At 38.4% G+C, this 21,732-nt stretch overlaps 1 protein-coding gene across 1 annotated transcript in view; it reads right to left on the bottom strand.

Annotated features, from left to right (window-relative positions):
- Nucleotides 1-273: 273 nt before the first annotated feature.
- Nucleotides 274-21,732, bottom strand: part of LOC138961705 (uncharacterized) — a 42,246-nt gene continuing 20,787 nt past the window's right edge. Inside the window, exon 4 of the mRNA XM_070333377.1 lies at nt 274-3,173. Coding sequence (XP_070189478.1) covers nt 3,069-3,173 — 105 coding nt within the window. The 3' untranslated portion in view covers nt 274-3,068. The remainder of the gene's footprint in view (nt 3,174-21,732) is intronic.

Here is a 21,732-nt window from a genome sequence, read left to right as displayed (position 1 = left end):
GGGTTTTTTATTATAAAAATAGATATAAGATATTATAAATATCAAGACTACTGTATAATACCGATTTTTTGTTATATACTATTATGTAAATAAAGGTTTTTCTACCCCACCTATGTTGACCAAGTTTTTTTATAGCCGAGACTAGCTGTGCTGCAGCAGGTCTTTCAGAATTGTAGTAACTGTGTAGTAACTGTGTATCAACACGCTGGAATGCAGCCATTAGATGGACGTTACAGGAAGCGACTGAAGCTAACAGTCTGAGAGGATATATCCGTACCTGGTCAGATAGAACCATATGAGTAGGTACGGATATATCCGTACCTGGGAGACAATGAGTTAACACACTCCAAACTCATACATTCAATCTTTTCGTTTGATTTACAGACAGTATTTGTCCTCTAAACACATTCTTGGGTACATTGTGATCTATATATGTTGGCACTGTTTGAATGTTTTCAATCAAAACTCCAAAACTTAACGTTTACTTTTTGATCAGACTTTATCTTTTGTATCTTTTTAAGAAGCTAACACATATTCAAGTATAATTTAGTAACATATTTCAACTCGTGTTTAAATCGAAGGCTAGCTAAACAAGTGTCTATAATTCAAGTCGTTATCTTTAAATACTCAAAATAAGAAATCAATTCCATTTACCTTACATCTTCATTAGAAAACACGAAAAAAAAACATCGAAAACGAACACACACAAAAACATTTTTAGCTCAACTAAAATATTAAGTAGAATTGATATAAATAGTTACGCTCTGCATTTAGAGTTGTGTCATTTGGTTTTTAGTCAGAAGCAATGAAAAAGGAATGTTTAACTCAGATAAAGCTATGTGTACAAGTCACTTGTAACAATGCAGACTAGTGTGTAAAATATCTGTGACCCCTAACACAACAATGTTTTCAGGAATCTTTAGGAGTCTTTCCATTCTTATTATGTTAAAAAAAATGAAGTATCATCTTCAAACTGTAACAAATCCTCAACTGCACTATTTAAACTAATAAATATGAACTTCTTTTTCTATAGTTTTGTAAAACACTCCAATTTTGCAGTTTAACATTTTGAAGAGTACGTAGCATTATTGTTAGGTGAGACAAATGAACAAACATTTTAATGTTTGTTGCCATTGACATGCACAAGCTGTTCACATTCACCTGTTCTGATCAATTTAGATTCTTATATGACGAACCTGTTGTTGTTGTTTGTTGTTTTGATTATGTTTATAAGGTTTAAGGGTTTTGATCCAATATGAGAAAAATAGAAAAATCATAAGATCAAAGAAACCCAGCACAACACATAATGGCAATATACTTATAACATATTTACAACGGGGAAAACATTGCTCTCAAGGCTCCATACATATCTAATCCCCAAACAGACATTAAACATATAATAATGATTCAGATACAGTACACAAAATCATTTACATGTGGTGAATGGTGGGTGTCTGTTATCTCTTGCCTCTATCTTTATCTCTGTCAGTTCACTGAATAAGCACTGACTCGTGAACAATTAAGTTGTTTATGGGATAGGTTAGGAACATTAATTGCCCTTTCAACAAATTATTTTCGGGTTTTAAGGGGAAGTCAACTGTTTACTTGGTAACCATAGCCAACATTCTCAAATCTATGTTTGTTTTTGATTATGAAACGATGATCTCGCTTTTGGTACTTATTTCAGAACGCCTCATTTTCAGGAAATGTCGAAGGCATTTCCGTTTAATTCAATGATTTAAATATGGAACTGAATCTGGTTAAAATCATCACTATCAAGAAATAATGCAATGCAAATTGCAGTACAAAAATAATCTATGTTGAGAGGCTTTTTTGTTTGTTTGTTTGCTTAACGCCCAGCCGACCACGAAGGGCCATATCAGGGCGGGTTGAGAGGCTAAATTGTGTAGAAAATGTCAATGGTGTAATGAAAAACTTCAAATTGGGGACAGTTCATTGTTCAAATAATGTATTTAAATTAGTGAGCCTAATCACTAACAATGCATTCGCTATTCTGAGATGTTTACAAAACTGCGCATAAAGTGTATCAAAAGAAAACGTAGCTTGTTAGAAATTCTACGGGACCTAAATCAAGAACATTGGTCAAAGAAACATACACACAAAGCATCTTAAAAGGCAGCTATTACAAACAGCCATCTAGGTTACCTTACAATTCATATATCAGCCTCTTTCAACAGGTCACCACAAAAAACACGTACATTTTGGGGTTTTGTTTCAACAAGAAGGCTGGAATGGTAACTAGCTATAATCTGCAGGTAAGAAAAACCGAAATGAAAGTTCTCACACATTGATGAAATATCATTACACATGAGCCCTATACTCTCGAATCATGTAACAAATTTAGGAAACCTTACTTTTGAATTATTGCTGGTATACTGACAACACAAATGGCATATTTTTGAAATAAAAGAAACCTATTGTTTTCTTTAAAACACACAATTTTAAACAGTATCATACCATTTAAAAATAAAACTGCTGCAACATACACTTTAAATTCAAAGTAGTTTTACTATTTCCCGAGATTCACATGATGAGTTGATAAGTAAAATTAAAAACAACAGAAAAACAAACATTTATTCTCTTCTTAATTGGTCAAATCTGGTACACTAGCACAGATTCGTCCAGTCTTTAATGTGGAATAGGAGCATCCTTTCACACACAAAATCAACAGCCTGGATATGATGCTTTCCGTGAAGAGCGAGACTAGGTCAGTCTGCAAAATCAACTTATCAAAATTATTTCCGCCTTTGTTAAGGCATGCAGCCAAACTGTTGATTTTTTCAAGTCTTCAATGAATCATAAGACAGGACAAATCTGTGATGGTGTACATGGTATTTTAAACGGGAATTAAGGTATGTTTAACTAGATAAAGCCGAATTAAAGACTCCTGCATGCATAGCCTATATACTGTAACCCCATGTTGTAAAACGACCAAACTCATCAGTTTAATCTGCAAATCACTTGGATAGGTGCCGAGCACACGGGGCACTGATCAACCACATTCACACATGCGTGGCACAGCACAAGATGTCGGCAGTAGAATGTCATTATGTCAGCTTCTCGATCGCTGCAAAGCAGGCAAAGCCGGCCGGCACCAGAGTCTTGGTTAGCCAATTGAAACACCCGGATAAGATCCAACATCCTGAGGTCAGCTATTGCATAAAGAAATCAAATCCAGATTAATAAATAAAATAAAATAAATATTTACATAAAATAAAGTTTTAAAAAATAACAAACACAAGACATCACGACACAAAACAACACAACGCATACACTAACCTCAAATGGATAACAAATCAAATGGATATCATCAAATGGATAACATATCAAATGAATATCATCAAATGGATAACATATCAAATGGATATCATCAAATGGATAACATATCAAATGAATATCATCAAATGGATAACATATCAAATGGATATCATCAAATGAATATCATCAAATGGAATAACATAAAATAAATTGCAATAAATGAAATAAAATAAATTAAATAATATGAAATAAATAAATGTGTGTCACAACACATGACATAACATAAACTAACATAAACTAAGGTGGGAGGGAGTTGTGAACAAAAACACTACACAACAGAAAACTAAAAAGTTATAAATAAAATAAAATAAAACTTCTGTTCTCTAAAGTATTCTCCATACATCAGCAACTTGCATGCACACCCAGTCCTGCATAACTGCATCACATCGGGTGCGAGCATTGCAAAAAATTTAAGGGAGACAAAAACTCCTTTTTAATAACCAGTGCCTCTTATAAAGAAGTTTCTCTTATCCGGAGAATTTAAGTGGAAGAAAGAAGGCATTTGGTAGAGAAATAAAAAGTCCCTTCTTGTAAGCCATTTTTCTTATAAGTGATGTTCTTATTGGTGGGTTCGACTGTATATATATATATATATATTGTCACACATTACCAGTTTATTCTGGAACAATCAATGGGTTTTCACTGTTTGCTTGTGTGTGTGTGTGTGTGTATGTGTGTGTGTGTGTGTGTGTGTGTGTGTGTGTGTGTGTGTGTGTATGTGTGTAGGTGGTTTTACCGACAAATGGGGACGATTGTCACTGGAGAGCAGTCAAATGGTAATGGGGACGCTTCCGACAAACGGGGACGTCCCCATTTGTCGGCCCGTGCGACCCCATTTGACTGGATTTGAGCAGATTGAGCGACCCCATTTGACTGCTTCCTAGCATCCCTGTGGACAAACGGACTGGATTTTCACACAGATTCATACACATATTTTAGCTCTGCACTTTGTGGTCTGCTCAACTAAACCATGTGATTTTTATCATGTGACTTCAAATGACTTTACAGTAACTGCTTTCATCAGAATTCAGTTTCTATTCAAATGCAGTCAAACTAAAACATTTATTTGAATTAAAAAAAAAAAAGTTATTGCATTTAATATATTCTATTCAGAATATTTTGAAAGAGTTCTGATTATTTGATCACGGTTTTTTTTTGTATTAAAACAAAAACAAACACAGAAACATATACATTCCTGTAAAAAAAAAAATGATTACAATTATTTTGTTATGAGATTTATTTTAGGTTAATTCGAAGTGTTGTGTCTTTGTCATTTGTTGGTTTGTGCAGTGCAGTTGTTTTGTCAGTTATTCTTCTCTTCATTTGTTCTATCGTCTTTCTTCTTCTTTTTTGTGTGTGTATTTTTGTGTTTATGTGCCTGAAAAAGACCCTTAGGTCGAAACGTCGCTGTTATTCGTTCCGTGTTCGTCATTTTAACGTGAGTACATTGCTTTTTGGTCTCTTTATTGTTCCCTCTCACGTGCAGTCGCCATTGTTTAATACATGTTTTAATGTGTTTTGTATAATCCGGAAGCAGGAGTTTAAAACCTATATATATATTAAGGGAAAAGTCTGGGTTGTGGCACTCGATCACTAGGTGGGGCACTGCCCTTCGCTCCCTGTTACCCGAGTTCCAATCCTCGTGGTAAGGCGTCCGCCCCGTGATCGGGAGGTCGTGGGTTCGAACCCCGGCCGGGTCATACCTAAGACTTTAAAATTGGCAATCTAGTGGCTGCTCCGCCTGGCGTCTGGCATTATGGGGTTAGTGCTAGGACTGGTTGGTCAGGTGTCAGAATAATGTGACTGTGCTGCGACTTCTGTCTTGTGTGTGGCGCACGTTATATGTCAAAAGCAGCACCGCCCTGATATGACCCTTCGTGGTCGGCTGGGCGTTAAGCAAACAAACAAACAAACCCGAGTGCCAACAACAATAGGATGAGCATCAGAAGCGAAGATAAAGAGGGAATTTTTTTCTCTGCGCGCGCGCCAGCAAGCAGGATGTCTCAGAACTGAAGCGGTAATAGTATGATCTAATTACAGGCGATGGGTTTATGGGTCACGTGATTATATATATGAAGTCTTCTATCGCGCGCGTATCTCCAGACTCGGACTCAAGGCGCAGGGATCTATTTATGCCGTGTGAGATGGAATTTTTTTTACACAATACATCATGCATTCACATCGACCAGCAGATCGCAGCCATTTCGGCGCATATCCTACTTTTCAGCGCCTATACAATTTTGCCAGGAAAGACCCTTTTGTCAATCGTGGGATCTTTAACGTGCACACCCCAATGTAGTGTACACGAAGGGACCTCGGTTTTTCGTCTCATCCGAAAGACTAGCACTTGAACCCACCACCTAGGTTAGGAAAGGGGGGAGAAAATTGCTAACGCCCTGACCCAGGGTCGAACTCGCAACCTCTCGCTTCCGAGCGCAAGTGCGTTACCACTCGGCCACCCAGTCCACGTGATGTGGGGGCGGAGCCAAACATTGGTTGATACTTACTGTGTTGACATTAGTTCATTGGCCCCGCCCCAACAGCATATGACTTACTAATCCATGGGCTATCATTGGTTCATGTTTTTGGCGCTAAACTATCTGACAGGTAAAGAACTATTTTGATGTGACACGTTATTACTTGGTGCAAATACGCGCAGTGTAAAAAACCACTTGGTGGACAGAACTGTGCATTCTCACAATTCGACACTTACTACATCCATATTAACCACACCGTTGATCAATCGCTGAGAAATGGCACAAATGACAGTTGGGGAAAACATTCAGAAGTTGGAATGATCTTACTGAACGGCTGGCAGACTTTTCCAGAAAGAACGATTTGGTGTTCGTGGTCAAATACAGTCGTGCTGTTCAACTTGCGAACAAGAATTCAAAACAGCCCTTTCCAGACGAACTGAAGTATGCATACGCAAAACTTGTGTGCAAGTACTCAGGAAAAGGATGACTCACAGGCCGAGGTGCGAAGAGGAGCAATGGGTAAGCGGATTAATATTTAGTTGCTATACTTCTTATGCGTTCTTGTCACAGATAGTAACTCGTATGAATGTTTAATTTTAATATTATTAATATTATTATTTTTTTTTAGGTTTACAATGTTTCAACATTCATTCCAGTATCGACTGACATTTTAACGAGTGCGGAAAGTCTGTCTGTCTGTCTGTCTGTCTGTCTGTCTGTCTGTCTGTCTGTCTGTCTGTCTGTCTGTCTGTCTGTCTGTCTGTCTGTCTGTCTGTCTGTCTGTCTCTCTCTCTCTCTCTCTCTCTCTCTCTCTGTCTGCGCGCACTTCTTCTTCTTCTTCTTTGTCGGACAGATTTTTCACACAAATGACCAGGAAACCAGATTACGTAAGCCGTGTCAGCTGTACCCTTTGTAAAAGTCAGCGTAGCTCGAGAACGGCATTGAAATATTTTCGGTGTTCTTTACCTTGCCCAAGAAGCAGAGCATAAGAGTATACGTCACACACTCGAGTCAAGGACGTCGTAAAATGGCCCTCGGTCAAGTTTTCACCGAGAACCATTTTATGATGTCCTTAACAATTATGTGTTAGTCGGCTTAGAATATGCGCGCAGGTTTCAAAGTTTTGATCCATTCGATTATCTCAACAGACATCCTTTGATTGTAAAGTTGAATGCGGGCACATGATGGTTGAAAATACTTAACTTGAAAGTTTCCCGCTGTGGTAGATGTTTATGGTGGTTGTCACACAGGCAGCGACGGCTTTACTGGTCGGACCCAGTTGTGCGTTACCTCGCTTTTGCCTTTAATGACTGACTGACTGGCTGACTTTGGGGATTAACGTCCTCTGAGGTAACTAGGATCTATTTGGGAACATTTACTGTGATACTGTAAGAGGAGCAAGAAAAGAAAAGAAAAATGATGATGATGATGATGATGATGATGATGATGATGATGATGATGATGATGATAGAAAGAGAGAAAGAAAGAGAATAGTGAGAGAGAGGGGAGAGAGAGAAAAAGAGAGAGGGGGAGAGAGAGGGAGAGAGGGAGAGAGGGAGAGGGGGGGAGAGAGAGAGAGAGAGAGGAGAGAAAAAAAGAGAGAGAGAGAGAGAGAGAGAGAGAGAGAGAGAGAGAGAGAGAGAGAGAGAGAGATTTAGAACCGACTCCAGACGATGGGAAATGCTGTAAAGATACATTTGACGTAAAGCGAGTGACGCAATTTCACTAGATTTTTTCGAACTTTGATCATTTAGATTCCAAGTGAGCGGGTCGGCATTGCAGACTCAGAGGATGGGCGGTGCTTTGCTATTCCGTGAAGCACCCACCGACAAAACTAGCTTTTCTGTACTTTTTTTTTTAGATAAAGAGAGTATTATCTCGCAGCATTTGAAGTGTCATTCTTTAGAATAAATCACGTTGGTATTGTTGATTTAAATTTGTACTTTGTCTTGTCAATGTTTTGCTTGATAAACAAAAAGGGTCCCTGCTTGAACGTTATAACATTTAGAGGGTCACCTAGAATCCGTCCTGATTGGTCAAAAAGCCATATGAGGCACTGAACTGGTACTAAAATAAAATAATGTGCTGACAAATTTAAGCTTCTTTTTTAATACAGTAACAGGATAGATTTCTCCCCCGAAAACTACAGAAAATTGGCCATTTTGACCTCCATAATGTAACATCTTACAAGTAAGTGTAGTTGGACCTGTCTTTAACGACAGTTTGAAACGAGTTGTTATCGCAATTAAAGAAAGCCGCCGTTGGCTACTCGGGTGGTGTCTTATCGCTTTCAAGAGTATGTCAAGAGGTGTGTATGGGGTGCGCTCAAGCGCAGAAGACAACGTGATTGCATTCGGCTAACTCAGAGCCGTCCCGCCCGCCTGGTACGTTTAGCAGTCGGTATAACGAGATGGTAGTGTATGAATTTTATTTATTGGTGATGTAGAGATAGTACAATGTCATTAAAAGAAAAAAATCAAAACAAACATGAGTTTAAAGGTTGTGAAAGACAGGTTGTGAACGTTAGTTTGACCGAAACTGGCAGCCGCAAACACATAATAACAAACAATCAATATTATGATAGATTCTGGATAAATAATGTATTATAATGTGCATCTTGTAGGTGATTGTGCTTTTAATAATTTTCAGATTTGTTTTCCCTGTTAATGCTGATGCCACAGTACTAGTTGATTTTTATAGGGAGAAAATGGTTTTGTTTTAAAATGTTCATTATGTACATTGCTTTGTAATTTTGTTAACACATTAATTTTGTGAAACGCCCAGAACCATGTCAGGATTTGCAATACATAAAAAAACTTTATTATTGTTTTATCTTTTTATATTTAGTCAAAACTTGACTAAATATTTTAACATCGAAGGGGAATCGAAACGAGGGTCGTGGTGTATGTGCGTGTGTGCGTGTGTGTGTGTAGAGCGATTCAGACTAAACTACTGGACCGATCTTTATGAAATTTGACATGAGAGTTCCTGGGTATGAAATCCTCGAACGTTTTTTTCATTTTTTTGATAAATGTCTTTGATGACGTCATATCCGGCTTTTTGTGAAAGTTGAGGCGGCACTGTCACGCCCTCATTTTTCAACCAAATTGGTTGAAATTTTGGTCAAGTAATCTTCGACAAATCCCGGACTTCGGTATTGCATTTCAGCTTGGTGGCTTAAAAATTAATTAATGACTTTGGTCATTAAAAATCGGAAAATTGTAAAAAAAAAACAAATTTATAAAACGATCCAAATTAACGTTTATCTTATTCTCCATCATTTGCTGATTCCAAAAACATATAAATATGTTATATTCGGATTAAAAACAAGCTCTGAAAATTAAAAATATAAAAATTATTATCAAAATTAAATTGTCCAAATCAATTTAAAAATCCAAATTTACGATCATCTTATTCCTTGTCGGTTCCTGATTCCAAAAACATATAGATATGATATGTTTGGATTAAAAACACGCTCAGAAAGTTAAAACAAAGAGAGGTACAGAAAAGCGTGCTATCCTTCTTAGCGCAACTACTACCCCGCTCTTCTTGTCAATTTCACTGCCTTTGCCATGAGCGGTGGACTGACGATGCTACGAGTATACGGTCTTGCTGAAAAATGGCATTGCGTTTAGTTTCATTCTGTGAGTTCGACAGCTACTTGACTAAATATTGTATTTTCGCCTTACGCGACTTGTTTATGATTACTATTACCATTATCAGTATATAAGAGGGACCACGCTTATACCGAAACTGCAATTTAAACAAAATTAATGTTGAAGAAATCAAAAATACATCGAACACATTTCACGCTTTGATTTAACTTATGTTTCCAGCTCGTCACAGACACAGCCTAAGTGCGAAGGCCTGTCTTGAAGCAGAAACGCTTTTGGTGTTCTAGTCGCTTCACACTTTAAGTCAAGTGTCATTCAGTCCGTCTCTCACAATATCACACCTATCCGCGAAAATAGGCAATAGGCCATGATGGGCCATATGTCAGGGAACAGAAGTAGCTCGCTGACTGTCTGATTTTTTTCCCGAGATTTTATTACCTCTCTGGGCCATAAGATGTGGACTACCTTGGGATGGGACAATAAAGTAATGAGAGAGAAAAATCTAATATATTCCTTGACTTTGGGGTAGCGCGACTCTGTTGCAGCTAACTTTCATGTGGGAGAAATAGGCCCTGTCGGAGAACAGAAGTAGCTCGCTGAGTGTCTGATTTTTTCCGAGCTTTTATTACCTCTCTGCATGGGCCATACGATGTGGACTACCTTGTGGTTTGTTTGTTGTTTGTTACGTGTAAGGATTACCCACATGACAAGCAAACAATACATAATTCGTTTGATCTTATCGAGGTTATCGTTCCGAATAAGTTGTTGTATATACTGTAAACATTCCACTTTTAAACACATTTTTAAAACACCTGTTGTGAACACTGAATGAATTACTCTTTTACAAAAATAACACATGAATAACACACACTAAATAATGTTTACCATTTGTGCTACTTTTACCAGTTGAATTAAACAAACTTCACCAACAAAGTATTGCGACAAATTACGCACCCGAATTAAGGCATTAATTCCCATGTCATTTTGTTCAATTTGTCTATGCTACTACCCGTAGTACATGTAGTATGTAGTCAAAATAGTCGGAAAGTTTCAAAGCAAACTAACAAGTCCTTGCTGACATACTGCGCTTTTTCGCATAATGCCCCTCGTAATTAACGCAAAAAACTCCCGTTTTTGACCGCACATACGATCGACACCTGCATCAGAAGGAATAGCATAGAACACAAAATATGCGAGCGTGTGAATCCGTGATTTGTAAAAATGTAAAACAATCGCCCCGCGATTTACAAATCACGTAAATGCGCCGGATATTTTCTTGTCATCTCCAAAGTCAAGGGATCTATTAAATGTTTTCAATAAGGAATCAGAAAGGCCATATACATTCCGCTCCGCGCATATCTATTAAAATCCTTCGGCAACAAATTATTGCGACAAATTACGCACCCAAATTAAGGCATTAATTCCTATGTCATTTCGTTCAATTTGTCTATGTACTACCCGTAGTAGCTTACATGTAGTATGTAGGCAAAATATTCGGAAAGTTTCAAAGCAAACTAACAAGTCCTTGCTGACATACAGCGCTTTTTGGCATAATGCCCTTAGTAATTGACGCAAAAACTCCTGTTTTTGATCGTAAATGCGATCGACACCTGCATCAGAAGGAATCCCGTCGCGATATAACCTTCGTGGTTGAAAACGACGTTAAACACCAAATAAAGAAAGAATCAGAAGGAATAGCATAGAAGACGTAATATGCGAGCGTGTTAACCCGTGATTCGTAAAAATGTAAAACAATCGCCCCGCGATTTACAAATCACGTAAATACGCCCGATATTTTCTTGTCATCTCCAAATTAAGTCAAGGGATCTATTAAATGTTTTGATTCTTATTTCATTACTTTTTTGTCCCATCGCTGGGATATTCGGGTCAATTCCCCCCAATGGAAGGCTAGCAGGAACAAAGTCGCGCTTCCTCCAAATCAGGGGATCTATCAGATGTTTTTTCTTCTTTACTTCATTGTCCAATCACTGGGAAATTCGGGGCGTTTCCTCCCTGTGGAAAGCTAGCAGCAACAGAGACACGCTACCTCAAAGTCAAGGGATATATTAGATTGTTGTTTTTCATTACTTTATTGTCTATTCGCTGGGAAATTCGGGTCGCTTCCTCCCAGTGAAAAGCTATCAGCAACCGAGTCGCACTACCCCAAAGTCAAGGGATATATTAGATTTTTTTTCTCTCATTACTTTATTGTCCCATCGCTGGGAAATTCGGGCGCTTCCTCGCAGAGAAAAGCTAGCAGCAACAAAGTCGCGATACCCCGAAGTCAAGGGATCTATAAGATGTTTTTGTCATTAATGTATTTTCCCGTCGCTGGGAAATTCGGGTCGCATTCTCCCAGAAGAAAGCTAGTAGCAACAGAGTTGCGCTACCCCAAAGTCAAGGGATCAATTAGATTTATTTAATTCTTTTCATTATTTTATTGTCCCATCGCTCAAAAATTCGGATTTGTTTTCTTTATGCTAAAAATCGTAATATTTTATCTATCGAGTCCAAACCACCCCCACCACCCAGCGTGGACGGCTTCACTGTGTCACAATGTGGATGCAAAGAAAGACAAAAATATCTACTGAAAGAGCACACGCCGACGACGAGCAATATCTAGTAAAACTGCAGACGGGTCACCTGCAGACTCAGCCGTGTGTGTATGTGTGTGTGTGTGTGTAATCCAGCAGCGTGCTTACAACAACAACAACAACAACAACAAACACAAAAAACACCTAATAAAAAATGTTTAAAAAAACCCACAATAAATACCGGTTAAGCGATATGAAACAAATCAGTCAATCTGTCGCTCGAAACAAAAATATCAACACTAAAAACCAGCCATATATGACGTAATGTGAGTAGTTTTGACAGCATCGCTGATCACCTACCTTAATTCTGTTTTCACATATTAATGTTTAAAACAAACATAAACTTTGAAAATAATTCTCTGAGAATGTTAGGACAGTTCCACTCATCTTGAACTCAGGTCAAAAGGAGTTCAGGTCATTCTCTCCCTGACAGGATGCCTTGAGATTCCTTGTCTGGCAAGGAAACCGATTTGTGTGTGTGTGTGTGTGTGCATATTTAGAGCTTTTTGTAATGTATTATTGATATAAGCAGATTCGCGATCGTCGATAATGATTTTTCATGGTGTTTTGTCATTTTAAAATTACGAAGGAATTGAAATGTAAGACAGTTTCAAGCGAGCTATTTTTCGCGGCTGTATTTACTGTGCAAACAATTCTAAATATGACAAAAGTGTCACGTGATAATCAACCGTTTGGTTTCGGCGCTCACTGGAGCAGACGATTTTTTCTGTAACCAGTTGACAGAGATGAAACCATATATTACGGTCTCCTTCCGGCAGCAGTCCCAAAATTTCGACTTGTTTTGACCTTAGAACGATGTCTTTATCATAACTGTGAAGAACAGAACGGAGATCACTGTCGAAGTCGGCCAATCTGCAATCATTTTCGTCTCGCGAACACTGATCTCAAATTTAGATCAGTGCTCGCGAAAAACATATGGGAGATAACTCTGTATTCTTTTTTTTATATAGATTCGCGTAGGACTGTAGCGTCCGGTCAGAGAGACAACTGGCAATAGCCGTGGAGCGATGCTTATCAGAATGAGTTCCACTGAGTCCACCATAATCAAATATAGTGCCGAAAAATTAAAGCTTCTTTTTTAATACAATAACAGGATAGATTGTTCCAAAAAAAACTACAGAAAATTGGCCATTTTGACCTCCATAATGTAACATCTTAAAAGTAAGTGTAGTTGGACCTGTCTTTAACGACAGTTTGAAACTGTCTACCCGAGTTGTTATCGCAATTAAAGAAAGCCGCCGTTGGCTACTCGGGTGGTGTCTTATCGCTTTCAAGAGTATGTCAAGAGTATGTCAAGAGGTGTGTATGGGGTGCACTCAAGCGCAGAAGACAACGTGATTGCATTCGGCTAACTGAGAGCCGTCCCGTCCGTCTGATACGTTTAGCAGTCGGTATAGCGAGATGGTAGTGTATGAATTTTATGTATTGGTGATGTAGAGATAGTACAATGTAATTAAAAAAATAAATTTAAAACAAACATGATTTTAAAGGTTGTGAAAGACAGGTTGTGAACGTTAGTTTGGGCCGAAACTGGCAGCCGCAGTCCGTTTAGACATGTGATCGCAGTTGACAAGTAAGCAATATCTTAAAACATGTCGCGTAGACGAAATTAATACATTCAGTCAACCCTTCGAACTCACATTATGAAAGACAATACGAAGACAAAACTCAATACCTGTGTCGATTTCATACCTGACGGCGACCGCTGTCGCGTTCACGCCACAGAAAGCCAGTATAGCGCAGTAGTGTAAAGCGCTTCTTATGAAATTGTGCTTTTTCTATTGTATATTTTTTTCGAGCTTGTTTTAATCCAAACAGGACATTAAACGTTGTATGTATTTTTGACCAAAATAGGACATTTTACACAGATCGAAACAGTCAGTGTTCCTCCGAGACCGCGCTAGCGGTCGAGGTGAACGACTGTCGAGATATGTGTAAATTGTCATATTTTGGTAAAAAAATACAAATAAAATTTATGTATCTGGGTAGAATTTCTTGTAGTTTTTATGATTGAACGCACACAAACATGCACTATTTTGTAGTCTCGGCTGGCCGCCTAAACAGACGTTTTGTCGGCCTCTGACGTCACATAGCTCAAAGAAGGGAAATCCAGTGTTCAATCGATACACATAGATTTGTTTATGGAATCAGAAAATGATCAAGAATAAGATTACATCTTTTTGGATCGATTCATCACATTTTATTTTTAAATACAATTTTCTGACTTTTAATGGCCAAACTCAAAAAATAATTTGCAAGCTTTAATCCTGAAATGCAATCCTGTTGTCCGGATTTTGTCGAAAGTTACTTTTACAGAATTTTAATCAAATGAATCCAAAAAGGAGGGTGAATTACATGTGAAAATCCGGACGAGGAAGTAAACTTTACCAAAACATTATTGCGAGAAATGTCGCGACAAAACTGCCGGTTGTTGTTATTTTTCTACCTCAAATGCACTCGACATCTGCATGAGTAGGAATAGCATAGAACACAAAATACGCATGCTAACTTAACAAGACAACATGTTCTAGGTAGATAATGTTTGACTTTCTTCTCTCATGTAAAAGTTGTATATCATCTATATTGTTGTATCATAACAGAATTCAGACGTTCAAACGATTTCTGAAACAGACGTGTGCTGCCTGCTACATATATCATTAAACAAATCAAGCCAGTGATGTTGAGAAGAAAAAATATCGACAACCAACTATACCACAACGACAACAATCGATAATTTTGCGCACAAAACAAAAAAAACTTTCGGGAAATAGAAGTCAAGTAAGCTGATCAACTGAAAGAAGAATGAATCTGAATACACATATTTTTTCTTCTTTACCCCTGTCTCCACCCCCTGACCTTGGTTCGGCGCGTCGTTAACAGATACTATGATTTGACACGATCGTTACCTCACAGACGACACGACTCGCCGCGTCTACCTCTCCCTGTGTGCTTCTGTAGCGGCATGTATAGGATGAAAAATATTAATTAATTTATTTTTGTTGTTGAGCAACGGTTTTTACGAACACATAGTGTTAAATAAAACCTTGAAAGAAAAATGATTGTTGTGTATGCATGAACCGCGCACAAGTTCTATCACGCCTCTTCTGAGCGGCTCCCGTTCCACCAAGGGCAACATTTTTTTCTGCCAACGATTTATTGCATGAAGAAATCAAGTTGACACCTTCTTCGAGCTTCGTGGTCCGCCAGTAAAGTAGCGCACATACTAAATACATTCATCCATTGGCCCAAATGGTCATGTGATAAACCCAACGCTCCGCCCACTCCACTCAAAACACTTGACCGCCGCGTCAATGAAATCTTCGCTGGTGTTTATTGGATGGTCTGTTTTGTTACAGGCCGAACGCTGCTCGTCTTACAGAAGGCTCATAAGACCGCGTAAAAGCCATACCACGTTGAAATCAGCGGTTCTCTTCTAAAAGCGTGATTGACATTGTCAGTTAGTCAAGCAAACGAATGCACGCGTTCACGCATGCACACACATTAATATACGTTTGTTCTGCGAATTGTTTGCTTGTTTCTCTATGATTTGTTAATGCGTGCGCGTGTTTGTATGTGTGTTTATCACCAGTCGACATAATTACTGAAATACTCAATTCTTTGGACGCAACAGCACTCTGCACTTTCAAGCATGTACTACATGTACTGTTTTTGTACATGGGGTTAACACACGTTGTTTTGCATAGAAATCTTAATTCGTTAAGCGGGGAATACTTTAAAAAACAAAACCCACATGTTTTAACGATTCACGTAATGTTGCTTAGCTAACACAACAATTCGCCAAGAAAAATGTACTTAGCATACCCATTCCTAAAACGAGTATAAAGGATCTTAGTTGGAAAAAAAGGGAAGTTTTGTTTTTGTTTTTTAAGTAAGTCGCCCAAGCGCTCTATCAACTTGGCTAAAAACAAATCTTTGAAAAAAAACACAACTAACTACACACACACACACACACACACACACACACACACACACACACACGAAAAAATAAAAGAAAAGAGAAACACACACTAATGTGACATGATATAACTGAGTTTGCTGAAAACTGACGAAAAAGTACAAGACCGGAAAATCGCAAATGCTTACGCATAAACTTTTACAATTTCTTAGAAGCGCCCCGAACAGACACAATCACACACTCACATGCAACTTGGAAAAGCACTTCACTGGACAGTTCGGGTTGCAATTTTGGTTATTGTAATTATGTAACCACACACGTACCATCTGAACATCAGTGTCTAAGTGTTCAGTTATTCACACGGGTTTCATCTGCTTGGGTAATGGATTACAACTAAATAGCACTGAAAAAATTAATTTAAAGAATCAAGAATCAAACGCAAAAGAGATTATCGCCAGAAGGTGAAATCCTGTTTGTATGAAAAGAAATAATCGGCAACGGTAACGGAGCATTTTACAGTTAGTTATTTCAGATGTTTCCAAATTACATCACTGCGAATGTCTCTTGGGCTTCGAAAGGTGGATGTCGCCGGGGAAAAATCACTAAAACGGCTTATTTATTTCTTTATTTGTAAATGAAGTCCTTCCAATTCGTATCAATGATTTGGATCACCACCTCAGGTTTGCCTAGGAAGGCGTAATCAATATTTTCAATTTTACGCCGGCAATAAATGTTTACTTTGCGCGTAAAACATATATTAAGAGCGTACAATTCATCAACAGTAATTAAAACAAACAGAAAATCAACAAACTAACTTACAAACAAGCAAAGGGACACGAGAAGAAAAACAAGTCGCGTAAGGCGAAAATACAATATTTAGTCAAGTAGCTGTCGAACTCACAGAATGAAACTGAACGCAATGCCATTTTTCAGCAAGACCGTATACTCGTAGCATCGTCAGTCCACCGCTCATGGCAAAGTCAGTGAAATTGACAAGAAGAGCGGGGTAGTAGTTGCGCTAAGAAGGATAGCACGCTTTTCTGTACCTCTCTTTGTTTTAACTTTCTGAGCGTGTTTTTAATCCAAACATATCATATCTATATGTTTTTGGAATCAGGAACCGACAAGGAATAAGGTGAAAGTGTTTTTACATTGATTTGGACAACTTAATTTTGATAATAATTTTTATATATTTAATTTTCAGAGCTTTTTTTTAATCCAAATATAACATATTTATATGTTTTTGGAATCAGAAAGTGATGGAGAATAAGATGAACGTAAATGTGGATCATTTTATACATTTTTATTTTTTTTTACAATTTTCAGATTTTTAATGACCAAAGTCATCAATTAATTTTTAAGCCACCAAGCTGAAATGCAATACCGAAGTCCGGGCTTTGTCAAAGATTACTTGACCAAAATTTCAACCAATTTGGTTGAAAAATGAGAGCGTGACAGTGCCGCCTCAACTTTCACGAAAAGCCGGATATGACGTCATAAAAGACATTTATCAAAAAAATGGAAAAAAGTCTGGGGATTTCCTACCCAGGAACTTTCATGTCAAATTTCATAAAGATCGGTCCAGTAGTTTAGTCTGAATCGCTCTACACACACACACAGACACACACACACACACACACACACACACACGCACGCACGCACATACACCACGACCCTCGTCTCGATTCCCCCTCTACGTTAAAACATTTAGTCAAAACTTGACTAAATGTAAAAAAACAGAGACAGAAATGGGGGAGGGGAGCATATGGGGAGGTGGAGAGAGGCATTACAAAAACTTTCCTGTTGACGAAAGCAAAATGACGCGAAATGAACCCAATGATGGTTTTTTTTCAAAAGTAATGTAGTAAGCTTACAAAAGTGTTCTTTTTTGGTTTGTTTTATGTGTTTTCCTTTTAACAGCCAACTGTCGCCCAATTAGGGACTGCTCTACATTATGCAAATGAATATGAATAGTTAATGGTTGAAAAGTGTGAAAAAGAGAGAGAAACAAAGAGAGAAACAGACTGGTAGAGAGAAGATGGAGAGAGGGAGGGAGGGATTCAAAGAACTGTTGCCGAAAGCAAGGCATCTCGAGATAATGGCCTATAACCTGTTCAGGTAAGTATGTTAAAAGCAATTAACCGCTGAACTCATCCTCTCTAAAGAGTACACTTCACACCAATCGCTGAAGTTTTCAAGGGGTCATAGAGTACACACATTGGACAATAGAGAGGCCGTAAAAGGGTCGCGTTGCCATTGGTCAACCTGACCACGTGATCAGCCTCGGCACAAAGCTACGTCCGTGGTCATGGAAACCCTTTCTAGTTCAGTCCTGGCTCGGGACAGTTTTTTTGTGGGTTTTTTTTCCGAACGATGTGGGCGTCTCCTAGGAATTGTTTTGGTTGGCGTGCGGAGCGGAGAGTTACAAATTACTTTAAAAGAAAACACTTTGGTTACTTCTCAGAGTGTTATGTATGGTCCGACTGAGGTGCCAGTAGCGGACGTTTTAAGGGCAGGTGGGCCAGTGCAAAATTGACCAAATCGTTCAAAACACTGTTTTGGGTATTTTAGCAGATTATGTTTCCATAACATACCTATCATCCATGTGTGTCGGTGTTTTTGTCAAAAGTGTCCTATTTATCTGTCAATAAAGACAAAATGTGAACATGTGTGGCATTGATTGTCTTCTGTAGTCGATATTCCCCCGCCAAAAAATGTCTCATTTCAAAGGCTAGTTACGGCTTTGTCCTCAGCAAAACAGTGCATTCACGACATACGAAACTGCGCAGCAGCTCTTGACCTATAACATGACATCAGTGTTTTGATGAATGTTCCATTCACTCAGCCACTAGTCCGTTGCAAAGGCAGCAATCGTAATCGAACGGAAATGTCCTTATTTGGAAGGTACTCGACATCCATTGGTTCGTTTCATAAACCGAAATCGGGAACCAGTTTACTTTGTGAGTGCGCATGCTCAGCTTACGAATTTTGCATACGGAAACTACCGAAGAGACTCTCGGCCATGACGGGAACACCCGAAGTTCACTCGGTTTTACAACATCCTGGTTACACATCAAACGATCGGTGACAACCGAAAGCGAATTTTTCCTTGAGAAACAACCTTTGATACGATAACAATGGCTCGAAATAAGAAAGAGGACCATGTCTTTATTAGTTCGGTTAGCAACAACAAGTAGTTCCGCTGGTACTAGGCCAAAGTTTGGATTCTGCCGGTGTTTCCGATACAGAGGAAAGCTTTGATCTCCACGCAGATCCACAGGTCGCCATTTCCGAACACGCCATGCAGCACACTTTTTACGTCTCGGCACTGGCTTGCTTTGCGCTGAATTTGAGTCAGTTTCTGTGCAGTATCTCCTCGACAAGCAAGTTGAGCATTTGCTACGCAAAAAAACAAAAACAGGAGAAAGTATCCAACATCAGTCAGATTATCGGTAATGTTTGCTGGGCCTGCCATTTCACGAACGAAACTGGATCAGCAACTGTTTGTATCAATCTGCACTTTCGTAAATTCCGTCACTGTCTTGACGAACTGTGTCATTTTCTTCACCGCGATACACAGTTCATTGCGAAGAGCTTCCTCAGTAAATCGTTCAGATTCCACGTACGATTTGTTGTCAAAAAACAACTCAAACGAAAGTTTCAAACTCATCATCCTCCATCTTGCTTGTCGAAGCACCAAAGTACTGTATCGATGTAAAAACAAAAGCAGAAAACTTCGAGGAAACCAACAAATCGACGAGATAACGGAAGAAAATAAGCCTCGTTCTGGCTCAAGTAAGTTACCGTTAAAAATACCGTTATTCTCGCATGCAAATACAAACGAGAATCGGGTCATTGATACACGTTTAGCGCTGGGGCGGTATCCCCATGCTGGTTGACAGAGGGAAAGAAGGGATGGACGCATAAATTCTCTGCTGGCGTGCTAAAGGCTAAGTAGTTTGCAATTCAAATAAACTAAGCTGTTCATTCATAACACAGTTTTGTCCTTGTATGTCTGTTCCAATAGTGTTTCTGTGGTGTTCAATCTTCAATGTCGTTTTTCTCAGTTCAGCCATTTTGCCTACGGTTACGTCTTGGGTTACGCGATTTCTCTGGCTGTAATTTAGCTAGAGCAATATTTTCTTTTGTAGTTTGTGCAGAATATAACATTCTGGGGGATTACGAAGGGATTTTGCTGAAATTTTATTATAGTCATATCCAGATTATTTCAAAAAATAATTTCGCAAGCGTTACCCTAAATTTTGACAGTTGTAACAAAGAAGTGTTCCTAACTCCAAATATAAATATAATAAACAAGATCTGCTTCGTAATACTCTAGAGCATACCCAGAAGGATAAAATAAAACAATAATTAGAAGTGTGACAATCACATCTGATGAAAATCCGTGTATCTCCTGTACTCCACTTTTGTCTGTATTTTGACTGTTTTTGTCGCGTAAAACAAAAACCAGCAACCGAAAATACAAAAAGTGACTATTCTTTGTCATCATTTGTTCATTTCTTTCATAAAATAACATTCAGACACAATAAAACATTCAAAATAAAAAAAAAGGTAGTGCACTGGCCCACCTCCCCTTAAATGGAAACAAATTGAAACAACTTTTACAGCCCGGACTTCCGTATTGCATTTCAGCTTTGTGGCTTAAAAATTAATTAATGACTTTGGTCATTAAAAATCTGAAAATTGTAAAAAAAAATAGGCCTATTATTTTTATAAAACGATTCAAATTTACGTTCATCTGATTCTTCATCATTTTCTGATTCCAAAAACATATAAATATGTTATATTTGGATTAAAAACAAGCTCTGAAAATTAAAATTACAAAAATTATGATCAAAATTAAATTTTTGAAATCAATTTAAAAACACGTTCATCTTATTCCTTGTCGGTTCCTGATTCCAAAAACATATAGATATGATATGTTTGGATTAAAAACACGCTCAGAAAGTTAAAACGAAGAGAGGTACAGAAAAGCGTGCTATCCTTCTCAGCGCAACTACTACCCCGCTCTTCTTGTCAATTTCAGTGCCTTTGCCATGAGCGGTGGACTGACGATGCTACGAGTATACGGTCTTGCTGAAAAATTGCATAGCGTTCAGTTTCATTCTGTGAGTTCGACAGCTTGACTAAATGTTGTATTTTCGCCTTACGCGACTTGTTTAAAATCAAGAGTCAAACTGACACAAAGATTTTCACCTTCCATTTCTCTGTAATGGAGGCACGCAGAGGCACGACGTAGAGAGAGCGTCAGATAACCGCGACGTAGGTTTGGGGAGTCGGGTCGGGCACTAAGAGTACAGTTTATTTTTACAGAACTGTACATTAATTATCGCAACAGGTTTAAACAGTTCGCTTTACATTTGATTCTGTCTCTCTCTGTCTGTGTCTGTCTGTGTCTGTCTGTCTGTCTGTCTGTCTGTCTGTCTGTCTATCTGTCTGTCTGTCTCTCTCTCTGTCTGTCTGTCTGTCTCTCTCTCTCTCTCTCTCTCTCTCTCTCTCTCTCTCTCTCTCTCTATCTCTCTTTTTTTTGTCGTTGGAATTTGAATTTAAACATATCTTTGAACATAAAACATAATTGTCAGAACGATTTCGAGTGAACAGACTTCGGTGTGTACGAACACAGATAACCCTGTGGGCTGCTGTCACATTTTAGGTTTCTATACAATGAGAAAATAACAAAGTGTTGTTGACTTTTCATGCAAGGAGGTCGATCCTTGCAATTTTGCATATTATGTTTGTTCTCGTATGTT

The sequence above is a fragment of the Littorina saxatilis genome, linkage group LG3, assembly GCF_037325665.1.
Source record: "Littorina saxatilis isolate snail1 linkage group LG3, US_GU_Lsax_2.0, whole genome shotgun sequence".
In the NCBI taxonomy this organism is placed as follows: domain Eukaryota; kingdom Metazoa; phylum Mollusca; class Gastropoda; order Littorinimorpha; family Littorinidae; genus Littorina; species Littorina saxatilis.
The sequence above is the reverse complement of the archived record's forward strand: the minus strand, read 5'-3'. Positions and strand labels throughout refer to the sequence as shown.